Raw genomic sequence first — 25,863 nt, 5'->3', positions numbered from 1 at the left:
TCATGTTTGGTACCCAAAATCACTAGTCACTTTTGAAAATTTAGGCTTAAACCTTTATAAAGTTCTGGAGTGTTTGTTTCAGGCCCATCTCTAATTGCCATCCAGACAGTCAGAACTTGGCCTCTCTTTTTTGCATTCCTGAAACACGTTCCATGCAATTATAAAAAGGGTTTTATTGATTGGTATGATATCTACAATTCATGCTTTGGTGAGAGTACAGATTCCTTTATATTGTTAGCATGCAGTTTAAATGTGGAGGGTTTAGATGGCCTCTTGAGCTTCCCAAGTACCCCAGAAGGTCACCTGACCCTTGTTCTCTGCCTTGTCCAATGAACCTAGCTGGTATTTTGGCTTTTGTGAAATTCAGATTCACCGCCAAGATTTTTTTTAAATGGGACCCCAATCTGGGCTGGGGAAAAGGGGTGTTTCAGATCAAAACAGTCCAAGGGGATTGATGCTTAGCGCAGACCGAGCCTTGCTACCCTGTGAGTTCCTCAAGAGAAAAGAGCAAACAATTGTACAGCCAGAGAGTGCCACACTTAACAAACGCAATTAACCACAATGGGAAGGCACAGTGGGAATTTGCAATAAGGGTGAGTCTGGGCAGCTCCTTTCGTTTGATTGCGACATCTGACTGGGCTCACACACAACCATGAAACCAGCTTTCCAGAATCAGATCGTCTGCCTTAAAGCAAAAGCTCACGGAACCAGAGTGAATCCTGCCTGGTATTGTAATGTCAAGGCGAGTCGCATTATAGTTACCACTGACTCTGAATGCCACTTTGTTAAACTGTAGCATTCTTCATCTGCAGCCAAGCAGCACATGGAAAGAAAGGTATGATCCCTATGTTAGGAGCAGTGATTAGCAAACCTGGATTCCACAGAAGTTGAAAGTAACAAGAACGCTTTTTCTCACAAGCTATGGCTGCTGCACTGTCTCCTCCTGGTCACCTGCAAATTCGTTTGGTGGAGCTGACGCAGGAAAGGCCGCTCAGAGAATGATACTACCCCAAGGAAGTTGCCACCCAAGATCTGCCCTCCTGCTCCCTGGACTGGAAAAGGTTGCTACGTCGTGCCAGAAGTTTATAACTTTCAACTTAGTGCAACTGGGAAACTTAATGCTCTTGCAGCCTTGAAATTCCACTCGTCCCACCCGAAGGGGACAAAGTTTGGCAGAAACTCAGTTATCCAATGCAAACACCCTGCAGAAAAAGGTGGAATTTTAAACTGTAAACCCTGTATATAGTGGAAACCACTTCAAGCCTGGGGGTGCGGCAGCATCCCCCCGCACTCCTAGTTCCAGCACCTATAGGTACTTTGGCATGGCTGGCTGACAGGACAGGGACAACCCCCCCACCGCACCCCCCACCTGTGAGCGCTGCTGCCTGGTAAATGTGTCACGTTCACGTGGCTAACTTTGTTTCAGCCGCCTGTCGATCCATCTCTGTTGCTCAGCCACATATGCGCCTTTTGCTTTGCCCACTAAGGGTGTTTGTGTCTATGAATTAAGAGTTAATACAAAGAGGAGAGGTTACGTTTGGATCTCCCGCAAAAATCCAGAGTAACATCTCACTGACTTCCATTGGCAGCCACTTTGGTGGCAGGCACGCTATAAATGTTACAGAGAAAGATGAAGGCTAGCATACAATAGGAATGGTCATACTAGCTCAGACCAGGAGCCCATCTGTCTGGTATCTTGTCTCTGACAGTGACCAGTATCAGCGGCTTCACAGCAATGTTCAAGAAATTCCTTCAGGACAATTCTTGGACGAGCTTCCCTTAGCAGTAGTTTCACCCTAACTCCAGCAGTTGCTGGTTAACCGGTACCTAGAAGCAAGAGGGTTTGTAACCCTTATAGTTTATCTAATGGAGTTGTTCCGGGTTTGACACCACTGTTACAGAGATCAGAATCTGGCCCACGGTCTATCAATTTAAAAACCCACAACACAGAGTCTCGCTGGCACTAAGATAATTGCACTCACGCTAAAGCCGCTCTGCCACCCTCTTGCAGTTCAAAAGGGCCATAGGATAAATGGGAACCAGGCTTTATGTATCTATTGGTATTTTTTCTTTTGGACCAATTCAGCTTGAAACATCCTAGTGGCAAATTCCAGCTAGATGGTGACACCTGGCCACATATCGGGCAATAGGCCGTGTTGGTTTGCCCACATTCTGAGGAGGGAAGGGAAGTGCGGGGCTCAAAAACTAGCCTGCAAACCTTTGAACCAAACAAATCTGCCCCCCCTGTCGCCTGTTTCCAGCTTCTGGCAAACAAAGGCTAGGGACACCATCCCTGCCCATCCTTGCTAATAGCCATTGATGGACCTATCCTCCATGAATTTATCTAGTTCTTTTTTGAACCCTGTTATAGTCTTGGCCTTCACAACATCCTCTGGCAAGGAGTTCCACAGGTTGACTGTGAAAAAATACTCCCTTTTGTTTGTTTTAAACCTGCTGCCTGAAGTCAGTGTGGCTACACCCATTTACACCTGGGGAAGTTCTGACCCATAGATTGTTGCAATTTTTCCATTCAAATTTTCCTCTCACCCTTCCTCTCTGCTCCTCTCTTCCACAGTCTCTCTTCAAATGATCCCCATCCTGTCCCATAGCCTGTTCTGTTTTTCCACACCACCTTTTAAAAACTTGAATTCTCCTCCTCCCCCGTCTCTGATCCCTTTACCACAGTTCCTCCTACACAGAACATGAACCCCAAAACCATCCCAGCTGGCATCAAACTTTCAAATCCAATGCATCTGAACGGAGACAACTTGAGTCCCCTCCAGGCAACCCACCCATACTGGTGGGAGCCGCGTGGACATGCGGGCAGCAAGACAATGGTGGGGAATCATCAAGAGAACTGATTGGCTGGTTAGAGAGAGAAAAGTAGGGTTTTTATAGGACAAAGCAGAGACCTGCCTCCATACTGGTGTGACCTGATAAGCTAAAAGGGGTAGCAGCTAGTGGGTGGAGTTAATGACACATCCCTTCTACTTTGGCTGCTATTGTGCCACCCATATTATGCTATTGCAGAAGCCAAATCAAACCATCAAGCTGCATTAAAACAAGAATGAAGGCCTCCCCCAGCCTGGATTACTGGAATGGGTGTGGTGCTGCCCTGAGGACAGGGGGGGAGCATGGCGGGGGTCGGTTGGGGTTAAATCTCAATGACGGCAGCACGTCTCAGGCAGAGGGGGGCATCTGGGGGCACCGCGTTCCTTTGGATCTCATTCCCATCCAGCCGCAAGACCTGGAGCTTGGAAAAGTTCATGACGTCGACGAGTGTGCAGAAGCTGCTGATGGAGAATTCTGCAGGGGGAAAAGGAGACAGAGCACTAAGAGACAGCTGGAGCTCAGAACTCTCTAGCTAGTGTTCATACAGTCCTGATGGGAAAGCGCCATGCCTCGGCTCGATCAGTACTAACAGCACCATGGGTAATAATAGTCATAACAAGTGGACATGACTAGAATGCCTAGGCACCATGGGAATACACTTTTTTATACAGTGCATTTTATTGCAATGTCTTGCTCCATAGTGCAGACACAGGGCCTTTGGAATTCAGTTGAGAACCACTGTGCCCCCTTTGTTGTCCCCCCACACACAAAAAAATCCCTCCCATAACTAAAAACCACACTTGGGCTATCTCAGTGGGGTTTGGAACATATATTGGACAAGGGCCAAAACTTTCAGAACTGAGTAATGATTTTGAAACACCTTCAGGAGGCCTGATTTTCAGACAGCACTGAGCGCCTTCTCTCTGCAAATCAGGACGCTTAAAGTTGGGCACCCAACAAACGGAAGCTACCAAAATCACTAGCTATGTCTGAAAGGGCAGAAAATGCCCTGGCCCTGATTCTCCTCTCATTCATTCCTGTGTAAATCAGGAGTCACCCCACTGAAGTCAATGGAGTTTCACTCATGTAGCTGAGGGAGGGTTCAGACCCTGCCCTCCTGTTAACATGGGGAAGGGAAGTAGTTTGCAGAGCAGGGCTGGGTCTGTTATCCTTACTTCTAGCAAGATCTGTCTGCTAACAGTGAAGGGGGCTGCTCTGATCCCAGTGGGTCACTACAGAGCCACAGCAAACCTTGAAAGCCCCCTGTTGTATTGTGGGAGAGGGTATGTTTTGGAGAGGGGCATGCTCCAGCTTTCCGTGCAGCCTTTGGGAAGGAAGAGAGCAACCAGGGGGCAGCAAAGCTCCAGGACTTGGTGGAGACTTAACAAATACCTAGCCGGGGAGAGAGAATTTGTTAGCACAGATGTTCCTTGTTTAAAGCCGGGGAGGTGACCGCACTGCTCACACGCAGACTTGGGAGAACAGTGAGACTCCATCTCTCCAGCACCACCCAGGGGCAGCGGGACAGGGAATAGGCATTGAGCTGTCTGCTGGCCCTCTGTCGCTCTTTCACAGGGGGAGTAGCCCTGACTAATGGTAAGAGCAGGGAGATGGGAAACGTGAGTTCTATTCCTGCCTCTGCTACTGTTTCACTATGTGTCTTTGGTCAAGTCACTTCATCTCTCACTGCCTCCATTTCCCTGTTGTGACACCCTGTTATTTCTGTTACAGCAGCACAGTGTGGCCACATGTACTGATAAAATGGACTTCCATATAAGTGCCAAGCACACCATTACAGAGAACTTTACAAGAAGTACAAGTATGCTGTGGAAATAGAACTGATGTATTTATAAGTACATGTACAAGTTCTTTCAACCCCCGTATTATAAGAATTAAGCTAATTCTTATAATAGCTTATCTGTTTTTTCTTTGGACACTGATCCATCACAGAGTTGTTGCTGCAGAAAAGTATCCATACAAGGGGGCCTTGTGCTCTGGGGTTTCCCCAGGGCCTGTGAACAAGTCTCCCCATTGCAGCTGGGCCGGGGAGCGGGTTTCCCGCTGCTGGTTGCATTGACCAATCAGAAACGAAGGTTGGGTGGGGGGCAAGGCTGCCACCCTCCCTGGCTAGTGCAACAGCGGGGCCAACAGAAAAAAGCCCTGGTAGCCGGCACTCAAGGCTTGAAACCCCTAAGCTGGGACAATGGGTTCTGGGGGCCAGCCAGATTCTGGGACAGTTGGGTGGGACGTGATGGTTTCAAACAGCTATTTTGAAAAAGTATTTGTAGATAAAAAAAGTTATTTATTCTTTAAGTATCTTTAAAATGTATTTAAATTCAGGTACTAAGTACAGAAAATTTAAAGTACTTAAGTACTAGTATGTAGAGTACCCCAACATACTTACCTACATGGGAACACTGCAGTAGCATCTAAAGGCTCCAACCAAGATCCAAGCCCCATTGTGTTAAGTGCCGTACATACGCATAGTGAGAGACAGCCCTTGCCCTAAAGAGCTTCAGAAGACAAGACAGTCAGTGGGTGAGAAGGTTAAATGACTTGCCCAAAAGTCACACAGCTTGTTCGTGGCAAAGCCAGGGGTCAAACCAATCTCTCCCGAAACCTAGTTCAATGCCCCATCCACTGGACCACACTGCCTCAGCTTCAGTCATTAGGATTTGTAAAGTTCTTTGAGATCCTTGGATGATGACACTAAAGACAAAGTGATATTGTCCATCGGAGATGAGGTCACAGGGAGAACGTCTTCCATCCAGGAGATCATAACATCATTATCTTAAAAGCTCAGCAGAGGCCAGGTCTGTGTTAAAACAAAACACTGCCTCTCGATTCTGTCGATCTGCAGCATTCCTCATTCACTACAGGGAAATAAAGGTCTTCAGAGAACCCCACTGAATATTTTCAAGTTCAGCTGCAAAAACAGCCGTAAAAATGCATGACTAAATAAACAGAAGGGGTTGAGCGCCAGCATGATTTAACGCCATCTATGTGCAGACTCAACAACTGCACACGTTGAAAGCAAACATTTGGGAGTCTGTTCTCGTTTTGCATGTCTGTCAGTTCCCCAGTGCAGGGCTACGCATGTCCCTTAAAACAGTTGATGGCATCACGAACACTTAATTTAAGTAAGTGATCCAGGCAGCCACGGCTTGTTGCTCAGGTTTCTCTGATATTACAGAGCATCCGGATCGCAGGGCTTGTCAGGGGAGTGAAGCAGGAATGGATTTTTCCAGGCATTCAGCTTAAAAAAATATATGTTCCATTTGTTTTCTTATTTCAGTGAATTTCGCCCTGGCGAAAGATGCCAGATTGGTTCTGGAGATGAAAGGCTTCTGTTTAACCACAGAACCTCAGCAGCACAGGAAATGACAGGGCAAGCTTCCCACACATGATGCTTCCACTAACCTGGAGGGGCCTCTTTTGGGGTGCCTGCCTTAAGTGCTTATATGGCCACCATTACTCTAGGAACCCCCCATTTTCTTAAAAAATGGATTTACCCTCACAACACTGCGGTGAGGTAGGGCAGTGCTCTTATCTGCATCAAACAGTTGGCAAAGCAAGGCAAAAGAGACCAAGGGCTTGTTGACATGAAAAATAATCCAGAAAAAGTTAGGATATGAATTTAAAGCAGACTAACTATTCCTGATTCACTCCATGTGTGGATGTTCTTATTTCGGAATAGGAATGCCTTATTCTGAATTAGCGTAATCCACTTTGGAGGTAAACTGAAATAAATAGGAGTTAGGCACCTAAATATCTTTGAGGATCTGCGTGCAAGCTCTTTGGGGCAGGACTGTCTCTTACCATGAGTCTATGCAACCCCTAGTACAATAGGGTCCCGATCTCGGTTGGGTCTATAAGCAAGACAATAATAAATAATAAGATGAAACCTCTTCAGTGTACTGAACATCCTTCAGAAAATAACATTCATGACTTATGGTCAGCAATGGACCTAGGCTGGATTAAAAGTGGTGACTGTCAGGTTAAAGGTTCCGGAACCCCCCAAAATAGCACATTTAGAATCTCAGACAAGATTTTTCCAGTTGCCTTTTAGGGGGGAACCAAATTTTGAACAGGAACGTTGCTCTTGTGACTTGGATATTTTGGAGAGAAATCTAGATGCTGACATGAGACTTTCCGACGTGAAAGTATCTGCCTATTACATCCAAGCTGCTTTGCGTGATCCAAGGTTTTAGAATAAACAGGCCCAAAGCTGAATTCCCCGATGCTGCCAAATTGGAGAAATTTTAAAGAGCTGCTGATGGCAGAAGTTTAGTGGATCCCAGTAAGGAGGGAGAGAGAGAGAGGCAGACTGAAAGAAGAAAGATGCTTGGTTTTGTCTGGTCCTTTCTATGTGTCTTCTTGGGATCCCTCTGAATGAAGAGTCATCTATGGAACATGGTAACCTTTGTGTACTGGTTACTGGAGCCCATGATATGGGTTGCTTCAGTAACATGCTGTCACGGACTGAAGGCTTCCTTCTTCCCGTATTTGTTCCATGTGTGTTGGGAATAGCTGGAGATATTATTAACTAAGTGGCCAGCATGCAAGCTACAGTTTAGGGTTGCATCCCCTCTCCAATCTGGACTTGCAGAGCTTCCATTAATGGCAGTTGGTTTCTGGGGACCAATAAGTGACTTTAGGAATGGAAAAGGAGAGGTGGCCAACAACTTTCCAACCAGGAGATGCTGCCCCTACAGATGGGACTTCTGCTGCGGCTAGTGACAAGTGATGTAATGGCCGTATCAAAGTCACAGACAGCACTTGCGAGGGAGTCCTCTGAATGAGACCTCACACAGCACCTGGTGTCTCTTGCAACATGGTACACCACTGTCCCAGTGAACCAGACTAATTCCTTGGCTCTGTCACTTCCCATTCAGCTGTGTCCATGCTACACTGCAGTGGTGTCTGGAAACTCCATAGCCCCTTAGAACAGTGGTTCTTAACCAGGGGCCCAGGGCCCCCTCGGGGCCACGAGCAGGTTTCAGGGGGTCCGCCAAGCAGGGCCGCCATTATTACTTGCTGGGGCCCGGGGCAGAAAGCCGAAGCCCCACCACCTGGGGCTGAAGCCAAAGTCTGACCAACTTAGCTTCACAGGGCCCTCTATGGCGTGGGGCCCCAGGAAATTGCCCCAAACTCTGGCCCTGGCTTTTATATGCAGAAAACCAGTTGTTGTGGCACAGACGGGCCATGGAATTTTTATAGCGTGTTGAGGGGGGCCTCAGAAAGAAAAACGTTGAGAACCCCTGCCTTCGAATGTAATGTGCACCAGTAAAGAGGAAACAGACAGAAGCTCAGCATTGAGCAGGGCAAGCGGAGCCTACAGCAGCAGTCATCAAAGCCTGGCGATGCCGGTCCTGCTGGAGAACCGCTGGTCAAGAAAGACTATTTATCCTGTGCACAAATCTCTGATCTAGGGTGGCTCAGGGTCTGCCAACATGAGCAGATACAAGAATCCCTGTGACAACACAGACCCTGTTACCCCCAGCCCCATCTGACCCCAGCACAAACCCCATCATCCCACCCTGATGGAGACCCTCCCTCAGACATTTGCTCAGGCTTTCGTGTCAGTATCACCCAGGCCCCTCCCAGCTAAATCCACACTGGAGTTTCTTGGACAGTGCAGATGGATTTAGTCCCTGTGCCGAGGAGGCTGCCGGAAAGGCCAGGCAGCAGCTCTCACTAATTGTAATGACGCTGCATGCTCGCAGCAGCAGGGCGGAAGAGATGCACTGTGGTGCTTTAGCACCCCAGGGAGAGGAGCATCACTATTTTTGGCTTCCGAGCCAGTAATGTCAAGAAGCCAGTGCTCCAGGCCAGGAATGGATACAGTATTGAGTTAGGCAGAAGCCCAAATGCATAGACACAAGTGGACTGCATGGGCCAAATGCAAGCTGGAGTGAGCTGGTGCAACTCCCATGGGTCAAATCAGTCTTGGTGTAAATGACAGAGTATGTTACCAGGTGCATGTAACTGGCAAAGTAGCAAACCTTGCGCTGATCTGGCATTCAGAAAGCAGCCTTTGCCCATGCACGTAAATGGGTAGGTGCACCTACACCATTACCCATATTCTCAGAGTTAGCTTCAGGTCTGGTGTAAGCAGACACAGTCCCCATTAGGTTTAATAGGAGTTGTGCTCACTCTTCGGGTCTGAATCTGGGCCCTGCAGACTTGCACGCCCACTGAGTGCCAAAGCGTGGCGTAAGTTACACCACTTTGCCACTTACCCCTCCTTCCTGATCAAACCTATGTCCTCTGGACCCAATTCTGCTCCCACCCACACCACTGACTTCAGTGGAGTCACTCCCCATTTACACCCACGTAAGTGAGAATGGAATCAGGTGTGTCACTTGCACCACAGTTTACATCCCAGTGCAGGGAACCAAATGTAGGTCTCTAGGGTTATTCATCTGTGCACCAGCGTGAGGGGGGAGGGCAGAATATTGTCTTTCACCTGCCATACAAAGGATGAGTTTCTTTCTCTTCTTTTCACACCTTTTCTGTTGTGCTTTTTTACTCTTTTCACAACAAAAGTTCATATAAAGAAACCACATGGGCGCACAGCTGGGTCCCAAATAACTGTGTTTACTCGATATACACAAACATGTCAGTCTTAGCCACCTACACGCTGCTGCTCTCACTGGCTTCTATTATAGAGGACACAGTGAGCGCCACGACAGGGTTCTCAAAACATTTAAAGGGATATGATCCTATTCGGATACACTATACTTTCTGATGTCCTCTTCTTTCGGTGGCATCCCCCATCCTCAGTGCAGCCACATCATTTGTACCTAAAATGACCTTTGTCACCTGATCTCTGATGATTTAATTCAGCTAGTATTTTTTTTGATCATTAATGATCTCAATCACGTTATTTCTTCACCTTTAAATTCCCTGTGGAGTTCTACCTCATCTTGCAGAATTTAAAAAGATAATCTCACAGACACGAGAAAGACTTCCACTGAGCAAAAGGATAACACCTTGCACTTACCAGAGCACCGTGCATCCCAGCATCTCAGAGCACTTCACCATGTAGACGGGGCAAACAGGGGCACAGAGTAGGGAAGTGACTGTCCTAAGGCTACATAAGAAATCAGTGGTATAGACCGCAATGGAATTCAGGTTTTCTGAGTTCCGGTCCCTCTGCTCAGGCCATTAGACCAGGCCGCATCCAACAAACAGTGCCAGAACCTGGCTCCCCATCTCCCTACCCCTTGTCCTGACCATTGACAATGGGACCCCCTAGCATCAAGAGGTTGCGGTTGGGATGCTGCTCACCATTGATTTGGTTTCCTTGGAGATAGAGGTTCTCGAGGTTGGTGCTAACCCGGGGGATCTTCTGGAGCCTGTTATAAGACAGATCAAGCTCTAGGATGCTGCTGGTGTTGAAGGTGTTGGAGGAGAGCCCCTCGTTGGTCAGGCTGTTATGGGACAGCCTGATATAGAGCAGCTTGGGGGACACCTTGAAATACTCATCGGGGATGGTGTAGATGTAGTTGTGCTCTAGGTAGAGCTGCTCAAGAGAGCTTGGGAGGCCATCAGGGAGCTTCCTGAGGTGATTGTAGCTCAGGTCAACAAGGATCAAGGACTTTAACCCTTTGAAAGATGCTCCTATATCATGGATCTGGTTGTGGTTGAGATACAGGGCAGTGAGGTTCTCCAACCCTTCTAGAGCATTGGATGGGATCCTGGTGATCTGATTGTAAGCCAGGTGGAGTTCTCTCAGGGACCTGGGCAGGGGGCTGGGCATCTTGGTCAGGTTGTTGTTATCCAGATACAGCCTCTCCAGGTTCTTGAGCTTGGCAAAGACCTTCTTGCCCATCTTCTCACTGGTTATCTGATTGCCATGCAGCGCAATCCATTCCAGCGTCGTGGCATTGTCGAAAGCCCCCTCTTGGACGGTGGTGATCTGGTTGTTCTGGAAGTAGACGTACTTCATTCTGGAAGGCACAAAGGGAAGGTACCTCAGGTTGCGGCTGTCGCAGTACAATGCTGTGGAGAAGTTGGGGGGGCAGTCGCACTCCTGGGGGCATTCCCGGGAAACGGGCTCAGGGATGGGCTCCGCAAAGGAGGACCCAGGCGGGACATAAGAGTAAGGAGGGCCCTCATCCTCGTAGTACGGCATGTAGTTATAGGACAACGCCTGGCTGCGACGGTACTGATGCAGCCAGTACATATCTTCTTCGTCTTCATACTGGCCCAGGGAGACCCCACACAGCCCAGCTACTATCAGGACAGAAGCCCAGTGCATTGTGCAGAACCTCATGGAACCTGTATAGAAGTGGGAAAAATATGAGCAACTTTAGGTCAGGCACAAGTGACTAGAAATAGGAAGCAGGCGGGTGTTTATCATGGGGCCTGGAGCATTGGAGAGGGAACAAGGTGACCTGGGTTCTATTCCTGACTCTGTCACTGGTTTTCTGAGTGACCTTGGACAAGTCACTTCCCTTCTTGGCGTTTCAGTACAAACGGGGATAATGACACTGACCTCCCTTGTAAAGTGCTTTGAGGTCTGCTAATGACAAGTGCTGTATAAGAGCCAGGTGTTATTATCATACCACTGCGGGTGGGGGCCCTTGAGTGGCAGTAATAGAGAGAGCTGGATCCAATTCACCACCGTTTCATTTGCTTTTTGTGAACATTCATGCCAGTGACATTTTGATCATGATAACTTATTTATTATTATTATTATTTTATTATTACAATAGTGTCTATAGATGCTACAAATGAGATTGGAGCCCCATTGTGCTCGGAGCTGTACGTTGTAAGAGTTCCTGATCCTAGTATATATAGACAAGAAGTACACAGGATGGAGGAGAGACAGAGACAGCAGGTCAGTGATGAGCTGAGAAGAGAACCCAAGTCTCCTGACATTGCAAATATATTTAATGCACATGGACCTGTATAAAGATTTGCATTATGAGTGGTTGCTTGGAATCTCTTTAGGCGTCACCCACTCAGGAAGCAGAAACAATACCTTGTGACTTAAGTGACCAATTAGACCCCATGAATAGCAATTGTCTGAAGTGACAAATAGTCACGATGAAACCCAGAGGCTGAAGTAACCATTCATCATCGACTTTTGCATCGCAAACACGTTTACTAAGATCAAAGTCTATTCATGGATAATTTACATGCAGAAGAAAAGAGGCTAAATTAGTGGCATGAAATTGTTGCTGTTAATATTTCATCAGGCTGCAGTCACAGACCCAGGCACCTGGACGCAATGAGACAAAGCCTGTTTGGCTGGGGAGGAGGGGTGGCCTACTGGAGAGGGCTTTGGATCGAGACTCAGGAAACCTGGCATTCCTGGCTTTGTCACAGGCATCTTTCGTGACTTGGGGAAGTGACTTAATCTATCCCGCGCCTCAGTTCCACATCTGTACAATGGGGTTAATGGAATCATGGATTCCTAGAAGATTAGGGTTGGAAGAGGCCTCAGGAGGTCATCTAGTCCCACCCCCTGCTCAAAGCAGGACCAACCCCTACTAAATCGTCCCAGCCAAAGCTTTGTCAAGCCGGGACTTAAAAACCTCTAAGGATGGAGATTCCACCACCTCCCTAGGTAACGCATTCCAGTGCTTCACCACCCTCCTCGTGAAACAGTGTTTCCTAATATCCAACCTAGAGCTCCCCCACTGCAACTTGAGACCATTGCTCCTTGTTCTGTCATCTGCTACCACTATTGAGAACAGCCGCGCTCCATCCTCTTTGGAACCCCCCCTCAGGTAGTTGAAGGCTGCTATCAAATCCCCCCTCACTCTTCTCTTCTGCAAACTAAACAAGCCCTACCTACATAATACTGCCCTACCTTGCCATTAACGACAGTAGGTTTTGGCACACCATGGCCATGAGGGCCATATAACCACCCACACAGTGGCTTACACTCCTTCCTTAATTCTGCATGCATAGAACAGCATGCAAGGAAGAGTTTGGAAAGCATCTGGGAAATACCCCAGGCTGCACTGAGTGGGGGAGGTTAAAGGGATGAGAGCAGGTTCAGTCCTTCACCTCATCCTCTTACACGCCAGGACCTCGGGGCAGTGGTAACACAATGGGAGCAGGCTGAGTCCCTCAAATCAGTGAGCAAACTCCCAGTGGGGGCAGGACTGGGCTCACCCACCCAGAGGGGGAGGGGAGAATGACCCTGGAGACGGAGGCATCTTCCAGTACGTACCACAAAGCACTTCATCAACATTCAACGGCCTGTCCTTATTGTCTCAGAGTGACCAGCATGATGGAGAGTGGGCTGCTTCCAGCTATTCTGAGCATTGGGAGTCCAACTTAATGTTAAGGTCTGTTCTGCGGAAGGAGAAGGCTGCCCTTGTGCTTACAGCACTGGCCTGGGCTGTAGGAGACCGGGCTTCAACTCCCATCTCTGCCACCGTCTTCCTGCGTCACCTTATCTCGCTCTGGGCCTCAGTTCCCTATCTGGAAATGGGGATAGCAATAACACTTCCCATTCTTTCTCTGTCTGGAGTATTTAGACTGTAAGCTTTGTGGGACAAGGACCATCACTGCCCGTATGTACAGCACCTAGCGCAATGGGGCTGCGCTCTTGGCTGGTGCTACTATAATCCAAGTAAGGGTGGAAGATCAGAGGTCCCCTTGCAGGCATGTCCAGGCCCTTGCAAAGCTGTGAAATTGGTGCCTGCTGGACATTCTGATCTGGATTTGCTGCCCCTGCAGTGCAGACAGCCTGTCCAAACTGCGGCTTTGGCAGGGGTGTCCCCAGACTAATTATCACAGGAGGCCTCTAGGTTACTTGTAGCGGGCCTCACAGCACCCATAGCCCTGACTCAGACATACATACAGAACAGAGCTGCAGGAAGGGGGGGATATTTATTGCTCCAGCCCTAATGAGGAATCCCGGCACTCCAGACAAAGAGGGTACAGTCCTGCTCTGAGCCAGACTGCGCATCGCCACCTAGGCACACTGCTGGCTGGCAGGCTGCTCGTGTGGGAAGAAAAGAGGGATTGAAACACTCCGTGGCTGGGCTCTTGGGTTTCTTCCATTTTCCATACCTACAGGAGTTCCTGCAGCCGAAATGTGGTGCATTACTGAGTCTGTGTGCGGTGCAGGCTGCTTCAGAGAGCAGCTCTCCTCCTCCTCCCATTCCAGGGGTACCTTGACTGGTAAAATACTACTCCTGCTTCCCGAGAAATGGGCTTCCTCCACCCCCACTAAAAGCCACCTTTCCCACTGTACAGCACCATTCCTCGGGGGTCTGTCCCCCCTATTTGGCACAATTCCTAGGGGTTCTGTCCCCCCTTATTTGGCACAATTCCTAGGGGGTCTGCCCCAATTCCTAGGTCTCTCCCACTATGTGGAACTTTTCCTAAGGGGGAATCTCCACTATACACTATTGTTCCTAGGGGTACCTTCCTGCAAGTACACACCATTCTGAGATGGTCTTTCCCCCAATCTACCCGCTCCTAAGGAGCCTCTCTTGCATATACAGCACAGTTTCCCTCTGTCCAATGCCAAGTCCACAGGGTTTGTCTCTCAACCTACAGCCCCCTTCCTGTAGGGAGCTTTCCACTGTCCAACCCCATTTCTACAGTGGGGTCTGTATCCCTTTCATGTGTAGGATAAAACAAGTTTAACATCTTCATCTGTCAGTACGAATAAGCTGGTCCCATTCCACTGACTGCTAGTCTAACTGGGATTGTGCTGCATAGGGCACCTTGCTGGAACAACCAGAGTCGGACAGCATGAGCTTCATCCATCCCCATCATTGCCACCTTCTCACCCTGTTAACCCGGTAATATCCTTCATCTAGAACCCAATGCAGAGCCAGGTAGATGTTGTGCTGGGTGGAGTAGGTGGTGGTTGGGGGTCTGGAGTCTGGCATGAATCTGTCTGTCTAGCTTGTCTCACCCCTCCCTAACAAGTCACCAGTGAAAAATGGCATTGTTAATAAGGGCGAAAGCTCCCCCAGTGGTAACCAAAGCAGCCCTTGAGGCTCAGACCTGTGCCATCCATGTCATTGGCGTGTGATTCACAGGGCTCCCTGTGTCAACATCATGCCACCGGCATGACGAGGGGGTTGCATTCCCTCTGCGGTGCAGGTATGCAAACAAATAATAATAAAAAAAAAGGCAGCACAACCCATGATAAATTCAGAAATCAACTTACCGGACCCAGAGTCCCTTTTCCAAAGCCTCAGTGTTCGTCTGCCTGATCTCCTGTGTATTAAAGAGCATGTGTGTGTCTCAATTTGCCAGGGTTGGTGCCCGCCCCGCAGTCCTGATCAAATAGTGTGCTTGCAGGTCATGGGCACTGCAAGGTTTTTCTTCTGGAGTGACCTCCCAGCAGCAGACAGTTTGCAGACTTGAGTGAAGATACCCTACCACTGCCTGACTTTATAAATAACCTGCTTTTTCTCTCTCCTCTCTCTCACTCTCGTGTCTTTCCTTGGAGAGGCGTTGGCAGTTTCCAGCCTCTCTCTGTTTAACAAGTTAGTAGAACCGTGGGTGTTGTTTTGTAAAAGACTTTTCCTAGGTCTCCTGCATTTCTCATCAAACAGAGACGATGAGGCTGCTTTAAAAAAAAACGGGCTTTGGGTGGGGGGAGATGCTGAGGATGAACGGCTTCGAAACAAAGCATCTTTCACGTTTTCACTGCGGGTGGGGAGAGCTGGCAGAATGGCCCACAGGCTGCATCCCTTGGCTCTGGGTCACCAGCGAACCTTGATATTTTATTTTTCTACTATTAAATAGGAATGTATCATAGAAATATTTATTCTAATGAAGCAGCATCCAAGGTACATAAACTACATACCAAAAACCTAATGTAACCCTAAGAATTTGTTTTCACCTGCTGCTGAAAGGTGCCAGGTTGACAGTCCTGTTAGCTGGAGTCCTCTGTCAAGCCACATGAGAAGCAACATAGTTGCTTGCTTAGCAACTGTGGGGAAGGATGCCCTAGAAGTATCTAAGACACACAGCACATAGACCAGGACTTAGGAGTCCTGGGTTTCTATCCATCCTTTTATGATCCCATTACTGTAATATCTGGGCATCTTACCATCTTTAATCTTTATCACATGCCTGTGCAGAAGGGCAGCGCTACCGTCCCCATTTTACAGATGGGGGACCTGAGGCCCAGAGACATTTAGGACTTGTCTCCACTTGAACATTAATCTGGAACAGGGTAAACTGCTAATTTAAAGTGGATTCACTGCTCTTGATTAACTCCACATGTGGATGCTCTTATTCCAGATCAGCTTATTCCACTTGCAAAGTGGAATAACTCCCCTGTAGACAAGCCCGAAGGCACTTGCCAAGATTCACACAGCCAAAGGAATTGGACCGGAGCCTTCCAGAGTCACATGCTATCTACAGCCCTAGCCTTCCTGCCTTGGGGGCTCCGCTCCCAGTTCTGCCACAGCTAGTCGCTCAACTTATGCAAGTCGCTTCGCTTCTCAGTGCCAGCTTCCCCATCTGTGGTATGAAGCTAACGCTACTGACCCAGCTTTGTAAAGCGCTTTGAGATCAAACAGGCCTATACAAGGGCTTAAATATTATTATTTATCCACCACACGGGCCAGGGCAGTCCAAGCTGCTTCCAGATTCCACATTATTCCCTGCCAACTTGCCTCTGGAGAAGCAAGAGGCCTTTGTAATTCCGGGGCTATCCGCTTTCACCAGCTCTCGACACACATGGTATTTTTAAAACTTCAAGACATAATTATTAGTTATTCAAACATTTCCTCCCGCTCCCCTCACAAAAGAAAAACCAATAGATCCTCATCCAGCCGCTAATAACCCGTAAGTAAAGCAGCAGTCAGGGCACTGGGGCTAGGGTTTCTGAAGGAGCCTGGAGTAAATTAGTTAAATTCAACAGGAGATGGATGCCAAACTCCCTTAGGAGGTTGTCTTTATGTAGATTCCTTTGAAAATCCCAGCCTAAACTATCACTGCTTTTTGGGATGCTTGCAGTGACCCTAATAACTCGTAACGAATTGCTAGTAGGAGCGCTCTTTGTAGCTGGAAAGAACAGTTGGTGGATTCATGGAAGTTATTAGGAAAGGGGCTGGTTGTATGGAATCATTGTCCTACAGAGCAGCTGCTATTTATTTGGGCAAGGTATGGCCGGAGAGATCAAAGGGTCACACTTTCTGTAGCAATATGAATGCTGTTCGGAGCAGCATCCTGCCTGCTACAGCTCTCTCCACACCGCAGTAAAACACCTGCAGCTGGCCCGAGTTAGCTGATTTGGGCTCGCAGAGCCCGGGCTGCGGGGCTATCCAATTTCAGGGTAGGCGTCCGGGCTCAGGCTGGAGCCCAGGCTCTGGGAGGGCAGAAGATCCCAGAGTTGGACTCCAGCCTGAGCCTAAAGGTCTACACAGCAATTAATCTGTGTAATGCCTAGGCAATAGTTTTTAACACAACTTACAAGCCCTGTGGTTTTTGGCACGGGCTTGTAAGATGATTTCTTATTACATTGAATGTCATTGGAAATGTCATGAGGTTGTTGAGAAATTTCATGAAAGCCTTGCCCGAAACAGGATAAAATCCCCAAGTGAAGCTTGCTATGAGCCTTGTACCATGCATCACTGGTCCCTGCACGCAATCATGAGAAAAGCCTTCTATAAAATTGACCTAATTTCATAGTGTAGCCATAGCCTTACATTAAAGTAGATGGGTTGTCCGCAAGGCTACCTTGGCTTCACAGCAGGGGCATAATACATCCCTGACCCTGTGTCCTTGACCAGTTGAAGCATTTCATAGAAGCCACCTCTCTGGCTGTTCATAATGTTCAGCTTGCCTGTCCACCTTTTCCTTCCACCCGTCATTGAGGCAAGTTTACATCACAAAATTAAGTCGACCTAAGTTATGTCGACATACAGGTGCCAGAGTAATTAAATCGCTTTTGCATGTCCACACTATGCTCCATGGGTTGGTGGTGCACGTCCTCACTACTAACACTTGCACTGATGCGGAAAGCAGTGCACCGTGGGTAGCTATGCCACTGTGCAACTTGCCACCATCTAGCGCAGGCTGTTTGGGGAAGGGTTTGCAATGCCTCATGGGAGCAAATGCGTTCTACAGGAGGACCGGGAACATGGTTTCTATGTCTCATGATGCAGTTTTCTCCATCCCATAATTTTATCTGCAGCCAATAATGTTTCATGCCTCTTTTCAAAAGCCCTGCCAACCCACGCATCCGCCATCTCTGTAAGCCTGGATCTTGCACAGCTGTGCACTACTGTGATGAGCGTTGCGAGCACAGAGCGCCTGACCCTGCAGTATTTGCAGAGCCGCCAGATGAGCCACGGGGAACATGGAAGTTCCTTGGAGGCTAGCATGCTGTGGGACACAGTAAGAACCAATTCAAGGTTGTCGTTGGCATTCACTGAGCAGTTGCAGACATGACATGAGGAATCCAACACCATTAAGGTCCATCGTGGTCCGCCAAGCAACAGTTCCGTTTATTATTGCAGAATGAGGTGCAGAGTTTCTAGTGGTCTTGTCATCATGGACCTTCTCAGACCACCCTCCATTAATACCGATGAACCTTCTATGGTGATCAGCCAGACCTTGCAGCACCGTGCAGAGACACCCCTTACTGTTGATGAATTCTGAGTCCTGGGGGTGGGACAAAAAGAAGCATGTGGTTCCCATCACTAGCCCATATACAATTTGAGAACCCCAACCATGCAACTCCAGCAATAAACCCCTGAGCATCTCCAAGCTTTATGACCTAGGGCAACAGCACATTCCGGATAGCACCACTGCACCTCCATGACAATAGCCCCAACGGCTGATCTACCAACACCGCACTGGGCAGTTGCTGACTGGTAGCAATGAGGGTGTGGCGAGCTTCCAGATACCACTCACCACGTACCTGGGTCCAGCGCTACAGCTGTGGGGTGAACCATCTCTGCTGGTCTCCCAGGTCTGCATCTCTGTCCTGCCCCGCCCATCACAGCTCGTTGGCCGTGCCTCAAAACAGCAGCCCACCATGGGAAGCCGCTCCAGGAAAAATTCATGCAGAAGCGACAGCTTGATTTCAGCCGCCTCCTCTCCAGGTGCCTGTATTGCGCTGCCCCAGAAACCGTTGCCCACAGTTTGGGACACATGGGAAGCAACCTGTCTGTAGTGATGACCGTCAGGGGCACAGCACTCAGTAGTGTTTCCGCTACACTGTGTGAAAGTGCTTGGAAAAGGGAGCTGGCTCATAAACGCCAGAAGAATGATGGGATGTAGTGAGAGGAACTAATTGGTTGGGAATTAATTCGTTTGACCCCGAGTTCCAGAATCCCAGTGCTATGGGGTAACTATCCCACAAGGCACCGTGGAAAAAAATACCAGAATGCATAGAGCCTAGTGGAGGAATATTGCACTGGGGGATGTCTGCTGCCCTGAAGGCTGAGTGCTTATTTGGAGCAGTGCAGGGGTGTGTAGGCATGATGATCCCAAAGAGAAGTACATTAACCTGGGATCATGCAGTGTGGATATGCCGCTCGCATTCAGTTGTTCAGGAACACTTAATGCAGATAGACATAACCCCAAACAACTTTCAAGCATGGACATATGCTGAGGTACATACAAGACCCCTCATTCTGATAGGATCTGAGCACCATGCAATCTTTAATATATTTATCCTCACAACACAGTTATGAGTTGGGCAAGTGCTATTATGCCCACTTTACAGATGGGAAACTGAGGCACCAAGAGACTAAGGCATTAGCTTCATTAGGAAAAAAGATGTGTTCTTAACTTGAATTAGCTAACATAAGGTGAAATCCTAATGAAAACAAGGCAGTTGTAGTTTTCACACAAGTTTGCAGGACAAGGTAAACCTTAGACTAAGAACACACGTTGATTCCTCATGAATAAACACCTTAAATGTGTATTCACCTTCAAGTCCATAAAAGCTTGTTACAAGGAGGAGGAAGAAAAATTGTTCTCCTTAACCTCTGAGGATAGGACAACAAGTAATGGACTTAAATTGCAGCAAGGGTGGTTTAGGTTGGACATTAGGAAAAACTTTCTAACTGTCAGGAAGGTTAAGCACTGGAATAAATTGCCTAGGGAGGTTGTGGAATCTCCGGTTTCAGAGTAACAGCCGTGTTAGTCTGTATTCGCAAAAAGAAAAGGAGTACTTGTGGCACCTTAGAGACTAACCAATTTATTTGAGCATGAGCTTTCGTGAGCTACAGCTCACTTCATCTCCATCATTGGGGATTTTTAAGAGCAGGTTAGACAAACACCTGTCAGGGATGGCCTAGATAATACTTAGCCCTGCCTTGAGAGTAGGGCACTGGATTGGATGACCTCTCGCAGTCCCTTCCAGTCCTACGATTAGTGTCAAAGCACAGACTTGACCCTTGGCTTGCCAAGTCTGAGGCAAGGGTCCCCTACCCACTAAACCAACCAGGAAGTTCTATTTTGTGTGCTGTTAGGTGGATCTACAGTTAAGAGGAAAAGACCCTATTTGCTTCACACAAGCTGTCCTTGGTCTAATGTGAAGAGCAACACAATTATGAAGGGGGTCTCTCCTGCTGTCAAAGAGAGGAGGTGCACACAATAATGTAAATTACCCACTTGTTAGACAGGTGAACCAAAGTCAAATCTTTGGGAATTCAAGACACCACTAACACCAAGAACTTAGTAGGCTGTTAAAAGGGCTAGACATTTCTTTGGATAGTGACAACACCCACTCTTATATTAGACAGGGTATATACCCTATAAATATTATATACTCGCCAGGGTGAGTGACAGCTGGGAGGGTACCATCTGCAACACCTAAGCCTAAAGCCTTGAACACCTTCCCGTAGAGAGATTCAAGAATATAGGATCCAGGCTCTGCTTGTTAGCCTTGTAGATTTCCCAGAAGGCACTGAGAGAGCCCGATGATGAGCACGGTACAAGTGCCGACACAGAAAGACCAGCTAGATCCAGGAAGTGGTGACTACAGAACATCAGGGCGAGAGGCAGAGAAATAGCCCTTAACTGACTTCAGACTCTGCCGCGTGTCTCTGCAGGGCCTGTGGATCTCAGGCCCGATGTTTCCTGACTGGCATGTCTGAGAGTTTGCATCCACGCAGTCTTCCTTGCCAGCGCTACCTCTCTCCATCCTCTTTGAAAGGCAGAAAGGATGCTTGTATTGACACTGACAGAGGGTGCCAGTTCTCCAAACAAATCTGAGTCTCTCTCTCTCCCTTGCTCATTCTCATTGCATCCTGGAAAAGGCAGCTAACAGCCGAGCGGTGGGCAGCAGGTCTACAAGCCACTGCAGGGCTCCTGGAGGGCTTTGCTGTCCAGCAAGGGGGTTGAGTCCAGATACCTGGGTTGGGCTGTGCTCTCAAAGAAGAGGCCAGGAAAGGCAGATTCAAAGGGAATGTGGAACATCAATCAGACCCACAGTATAGATACCACCTGCTGCTGCACTAATGTCAAATATTATAACCTAAGCAGCACTGGCCCTGGTCATGACTTGGATGGTTGAGCTGCAGTGAAAAGCCAGGATAGTGTAGGAAATAGAGCTAGTGATCCAGCAGGCCTCACCCTTCCTTCTGAGTTAGTACGGAACAAGTGCCCCACCCCCTGCATGCCCTGTGCTGCTGCAGTAAGCTGAGACCTAATGCCAAGGGGATGGGCCACTAGTGGCCATCAGAGGTTCCATATTACATTCCCAGGGGAACTGCCAGGGTGTGAAGCACAGGCTTTGTGCCCAGTACTAGCATAAGCCAGGAAACCATTTAATTCGTTTAGCTTGTTATAAGAGCATCTGTGCCATGAATGGGAGTTTGGGGTTGGGAATGGCCTCTTACCCTGGAAATGTAAATGGCAGACACAGAATTCAGTCTGATCACTCGTAAGAGTGTCCTCTGGGAAACCAAGCACCTCTCGAACCCTGCTCCCTTGTATGGATTGCTTAAATCAAAGCCTAACCGTGGAGGAGCAGGCTGGCTGGGGTCCCTGGGGCGGGAGGGGGGTGGGGGGGCTCTTCATTGAGAAAAAAAATCTAACTACAAGTTGTGCACCTTTGACATTTTGCTTGGTGTCAGTTATTGTTCATCTGTCTAGTCCATTTAGACAGCAAACTCTTCGCAGCCCGGACCACTTCTAACTCTGTTTATACAGCACCTAGCGCAAGGGGGAGCCAGTCGTGACTGGGGGCTCTAGGCATTATTACTATGGGAACAATACTAATAGCACGGCAAGGCGTGCGGCAGGATAGGGTTGATGGGCAGCAGAGCTGGAGCCAAAGAGTGAAGTAGCCAGGGGTGCTGCAGGTCTGGATTCAGGTGTTTTGGCAGAGCTCCAGTAGCGACCAAGACGGGATTAGACGGCATTGAGGTGCACTAGCAGAGTGGATGGAGGTGGGGAAGGAAGGCCGGGGTGAAGGGGGCAGAGGGTTATTAGGGGATGTGGCAGATCGGAATGGAGGTGTCTCCATCAAACAGTGCATGGGAAGCTTGTATGGCACCTACATGACATCTACTAATTGGCCATAACCAGTGGTTCTAATTAGGTTTGGAAGGATTAGATTTGTGTCGGTAAACGTCGATTCCACTGTACACACCCACGCACACACCCTCACAAAGAAATATATCCACGGATAATCATAGAAATAGACAGTCGGACAAAGTAAGAAAAATGTTGCTTTTGAACATATTACAGCCAAACTTCAGTGATTTAGAATTTTGCATTAGGCTTGTGACGGATGGACTAGCCAGTGAACAGTACAAACAGGGTTGACTTGCTGATTTAAGGCTATTTGCATTGTATATTTTGACACGTGATGTTGATGATTTGGTGTCAACAGTTTGTAAAGCTTTAACTTTTTCAATCTCTCTGTTTACTCTCATTGAATAATTATCTGACAGCCCCCCCCAGCCCCACCCCATCATTTCATGCAACGGAGATCACTGAAATCAATCAAAATTGAAAAAATGCTAAACAATAAAGATTGATATTATTGGTTAAATTATATTAAAACATTGAGTTTTGCCATGCCTCATTATAATACTGCTTTCCGAAAATCCAGAGGTCATGATGGGGATGGGAGGGTTAATTCTCCTTGGACCTGCCTCTTCACCCATGATCTCACTTTTCCAAGTCATAGTTTTTTCAACCCAAACAACATTCTTGAATTGAGATTTGAGAGTCTGAAGAGAGAGACGGTCACTCGGAGACAATGCGGCTACGGGGAGCAGCCCCAGTGCCACTCCCGGAAACTCTGACTCCGAGGAGAGTTATTTGGTTGGTGCTTTATAAACGACGCTTGTGTTTCAGCGGAAAGTCTTTGCCACCTGGGATCCCCAGACTCTCTGGGATCACTCTATTTCCATGGGAGATTCTTTAATGTTTACCCTCAAATGAAATAAATAAGTGACTGTGAGTTCTCGGCCTGGAGTTTTCTAGAATCAGCGTGGTGCAACGGGAGAACCCCCTGCTAGCAGGGTGAACTGGTGCCCCTCTGCTTCCAGCTGCTGACTCGGCTTGGCTGCCGGCACTGGGGAATGACAGTTTGCTAGAGCAGCCTTTGACTTGTCCCACGGTAATTACAGCCCAGATCCTGAGGGTAATTAGCAACCCCTTCTAACCCAGGAACTGGGGGGTTGATGATAGGCTGGAGGCATCTTCTCCTCTCTCCCACAAAAGCCTGGACTCAGTAATGAGAGTCCCAAGGCCTCATCAAGGAAGGAAGGTCTCTCCAAACCCACCTGGCTTGACCCATTTCAGAGCCATTGGCTTGAGGGATTTCAAAGCAGAACCTCCATTGTTTGCCCTAGAAATCCATTTCCTCACCAGCACCACTGGGCACAGGAGAGGCGAGGTTGGGTCCCAGGCCAGGGAGATACTCTGCAAGCAGAAGACAGGATGGATATGAAGAGGATATAATCTGAGTCACGGGATTTTTAAAGTCTGACATCTCACAAACCACCCAAGCATGGGAAAGCTGGGACAATGGGGTGTGCCATGAGATTCTAGCCTCGTGGGGGTCATAAGATGCCATCATCCAGTCAATGGTCCCTGGGACCGAATAAAAATACAAGCCATTTGCCAAGCCAGGTGAGAGGGTTTCCAAGATCCTCAGCATCCCCACTCTTCTGGGACACTGTATTCAGATGATCCTCCTCTGTCTGAAAAGAACTGGATGTAACCCTGGAGAACTGCCACACACTCTATCAGACCAGCTTATCCATCTATCTGTCTGTCTGTCTGTCTACCTAATCTTCATCCTTCCTGTCTTCCTTCCATTTTTCCTTAGCACCCATCGCTCTGAAACCTAAATTTTGCCTCCTCATTGCTCCCAGCTGGTTTGGACTGTTATCTTCATAATAAAAGTGGCCCCGAATACCCATTATGTACTAAGAGAAAGAGTAACAATACCCACGAGGGGAGGACTCACGGTGCCAAATCAACTTGAAAAGGGTGGGTCCTTAATTGAGGAAAGGTTACAGGTGCAGCAGCAGCTTCCAAAGGCTCTCCCAGGCGTCAGGGTGCATTAGCAAGGCCATGCTGCATAGCCGGGAACAAACGCCATGCAATGCTAATACCGAACGAGCTGAACGGAAGGTCAGTTATTAGCATGTAGAGAAACAACTTTGAGAAGAGAGGCGCCAAGAGAGGCATTTGCACAAGATTAGCCAAGTGCAAATCCATTCAGGAGCACAGTAAGTGAATTGGCAGTCGTGCTGATTTCTGGGAGGTGGCTGGGTTTTTCCATGGTACTGAAAGTAGAATAAAGAAGTGTGAATGCACCCACCTGGTGCAGCTGCATTTTCATTTTTGGGGACTCATGTTTCTCTCTTGTGGTTTATGCTGTCACTCCGGATAACCCTGTACAGCTCTCCCTTTGGCGTAGGTTATCCATCTCCCCGAGAGGCCATAGCTGGGTCAATGGAAGAATTCTTCCATTAACCTAATGCTGTCTATACGGGGGTTTACGTTGGTTTTTCCCCACATCTGAGCAATGTAGTTAAATTGATGTCATTTTCTAGGTAGACCAGGCCTGAGCTGTGTCCTGGGAATCAGAGGCTAGCCCTAGACCAATGCATTCTGTCCATGTATTCTATGGAGGGGGCTGAGAGCAGGGCTTATGTAGAGGTCTTACACCAGTTCTGCACAGGCTGGGGGTATGCCCAGCAGGCTGGTTCAATACCCTTTGAGGCTTTGTATGCTACCAGGATGGCATTTAGACGCCTTCATGTAACTGGCAGGCCTAAGCCTCTGTGTGACCTAATGGTCAGGATTTTTGCCTTTTCCTTATCTTCCCATCTCCTGGGCCTTGCTTCCTGTGGGTAAGCTTGCCATAGAGTTGTGTATGAAGCCCTGTTCTTAGGGATGTATATTTGGCCTTGGGGCCCAGTAACACTTGAATGAAGTTTAATGGTTTATAAACTTACATGGTAAACTCTCCGCATGACACTTGACTATCCTGCTTCCCAGTTTAAAAGTGATCCTTTGGATTTGGGAGGAAATTCCTTCCCTATTTAGCAATGCCCCAAATCTTGGAAGAGCCCCTGTTGCTCTTGAGCCACTATGCTACTGATACATTAGGAAGTCTACAATGGACAAATTGTCTTTTCAATGATTACAAATGATAGCTGCCATAGAAACCCCTGTGATAGTTCAATCAACTTCCAGCTGTGAAGAAGCTGAGCTACTCACTTCAAGCATACAGTAATCCTGGGGATGTATTATTCTGCATGGGAATCCAGGTTCTCCAAAGGGCTAGACACGGCAGTTCTGGGTCATCACAGTCAGATGGAAACTGAACTGGGATCAGTGCACTTGCAGGTACCAGGATTTATCAGACTCCTGCTGCAATTCATTCCTATCCTGGAGATAGAGGACAGCGGGCAAGATGTCTCGTGTTCAGGGCTCAGGGTATAGCGGCAGCCTGTGGGCCGCTCAGATCCAAGATTATTTTTCTTTTACTATGCCCCTCTTGGCAGGCTGGCCCTTTGCAGAGGTTTCGTAATGATCGCAGGAAACAGTCCAAAGATCACAGCCCACTTCCTGCTTTTGCAGCTCGGATGCACTTTTCTA

At 48.1% G+C, this 25,863-nt stretch overlaps 1 protein-coding gene across 1 annotated transcript; it reads right to left on the bottom strand.

The window, feature by feature from the left end:
* Positions 1-153: 153 nt before the first annotated feature.
* FMOD (fibromodulin) lies at positions 154-15,232 on the bottom strand. Its single transcript, XM_048826946.2, has 3 exons — positions 14,987-15,232; positions 10,126-11,118; positions 154-3,306 (listed from the first exon to the last, which is right to left on the bottom strand). Exons 2-3 carry the CDS (start codon positions 11,111-11,113, stop codon positions 3,155-3,157), a joined length of 1,140 nt encoding a protein of 379 aa, XP_048682903.1. The 5' UTR covers positions 11,114-11,118; positions 14,987-15,232; the 3' UTR covers positions 154-3,154.
* Positions 15,233-25,863: the final 10,631 nt, after the last annotated feature.

The sequence above is a fragment of the Caretta caretta genome, chromosome 21 (genome assembly GCF_965140235.1).
Source record: "Caretta caretta isolate rCarCar2 chromosome 21, rCarCar1.hap1, whole genome shotgun sequence".
Lineage (NCBI taxonomy): Eukaryota > Metazoa > Chordata > Testudines > Cheloniidae > Caretta > Caretta caretta.
The sequence above is the reverse complement of the archived record's forward strand: the minus strand, read 5'-3'. Positions and strand labels throughout refer to the sequence as shown.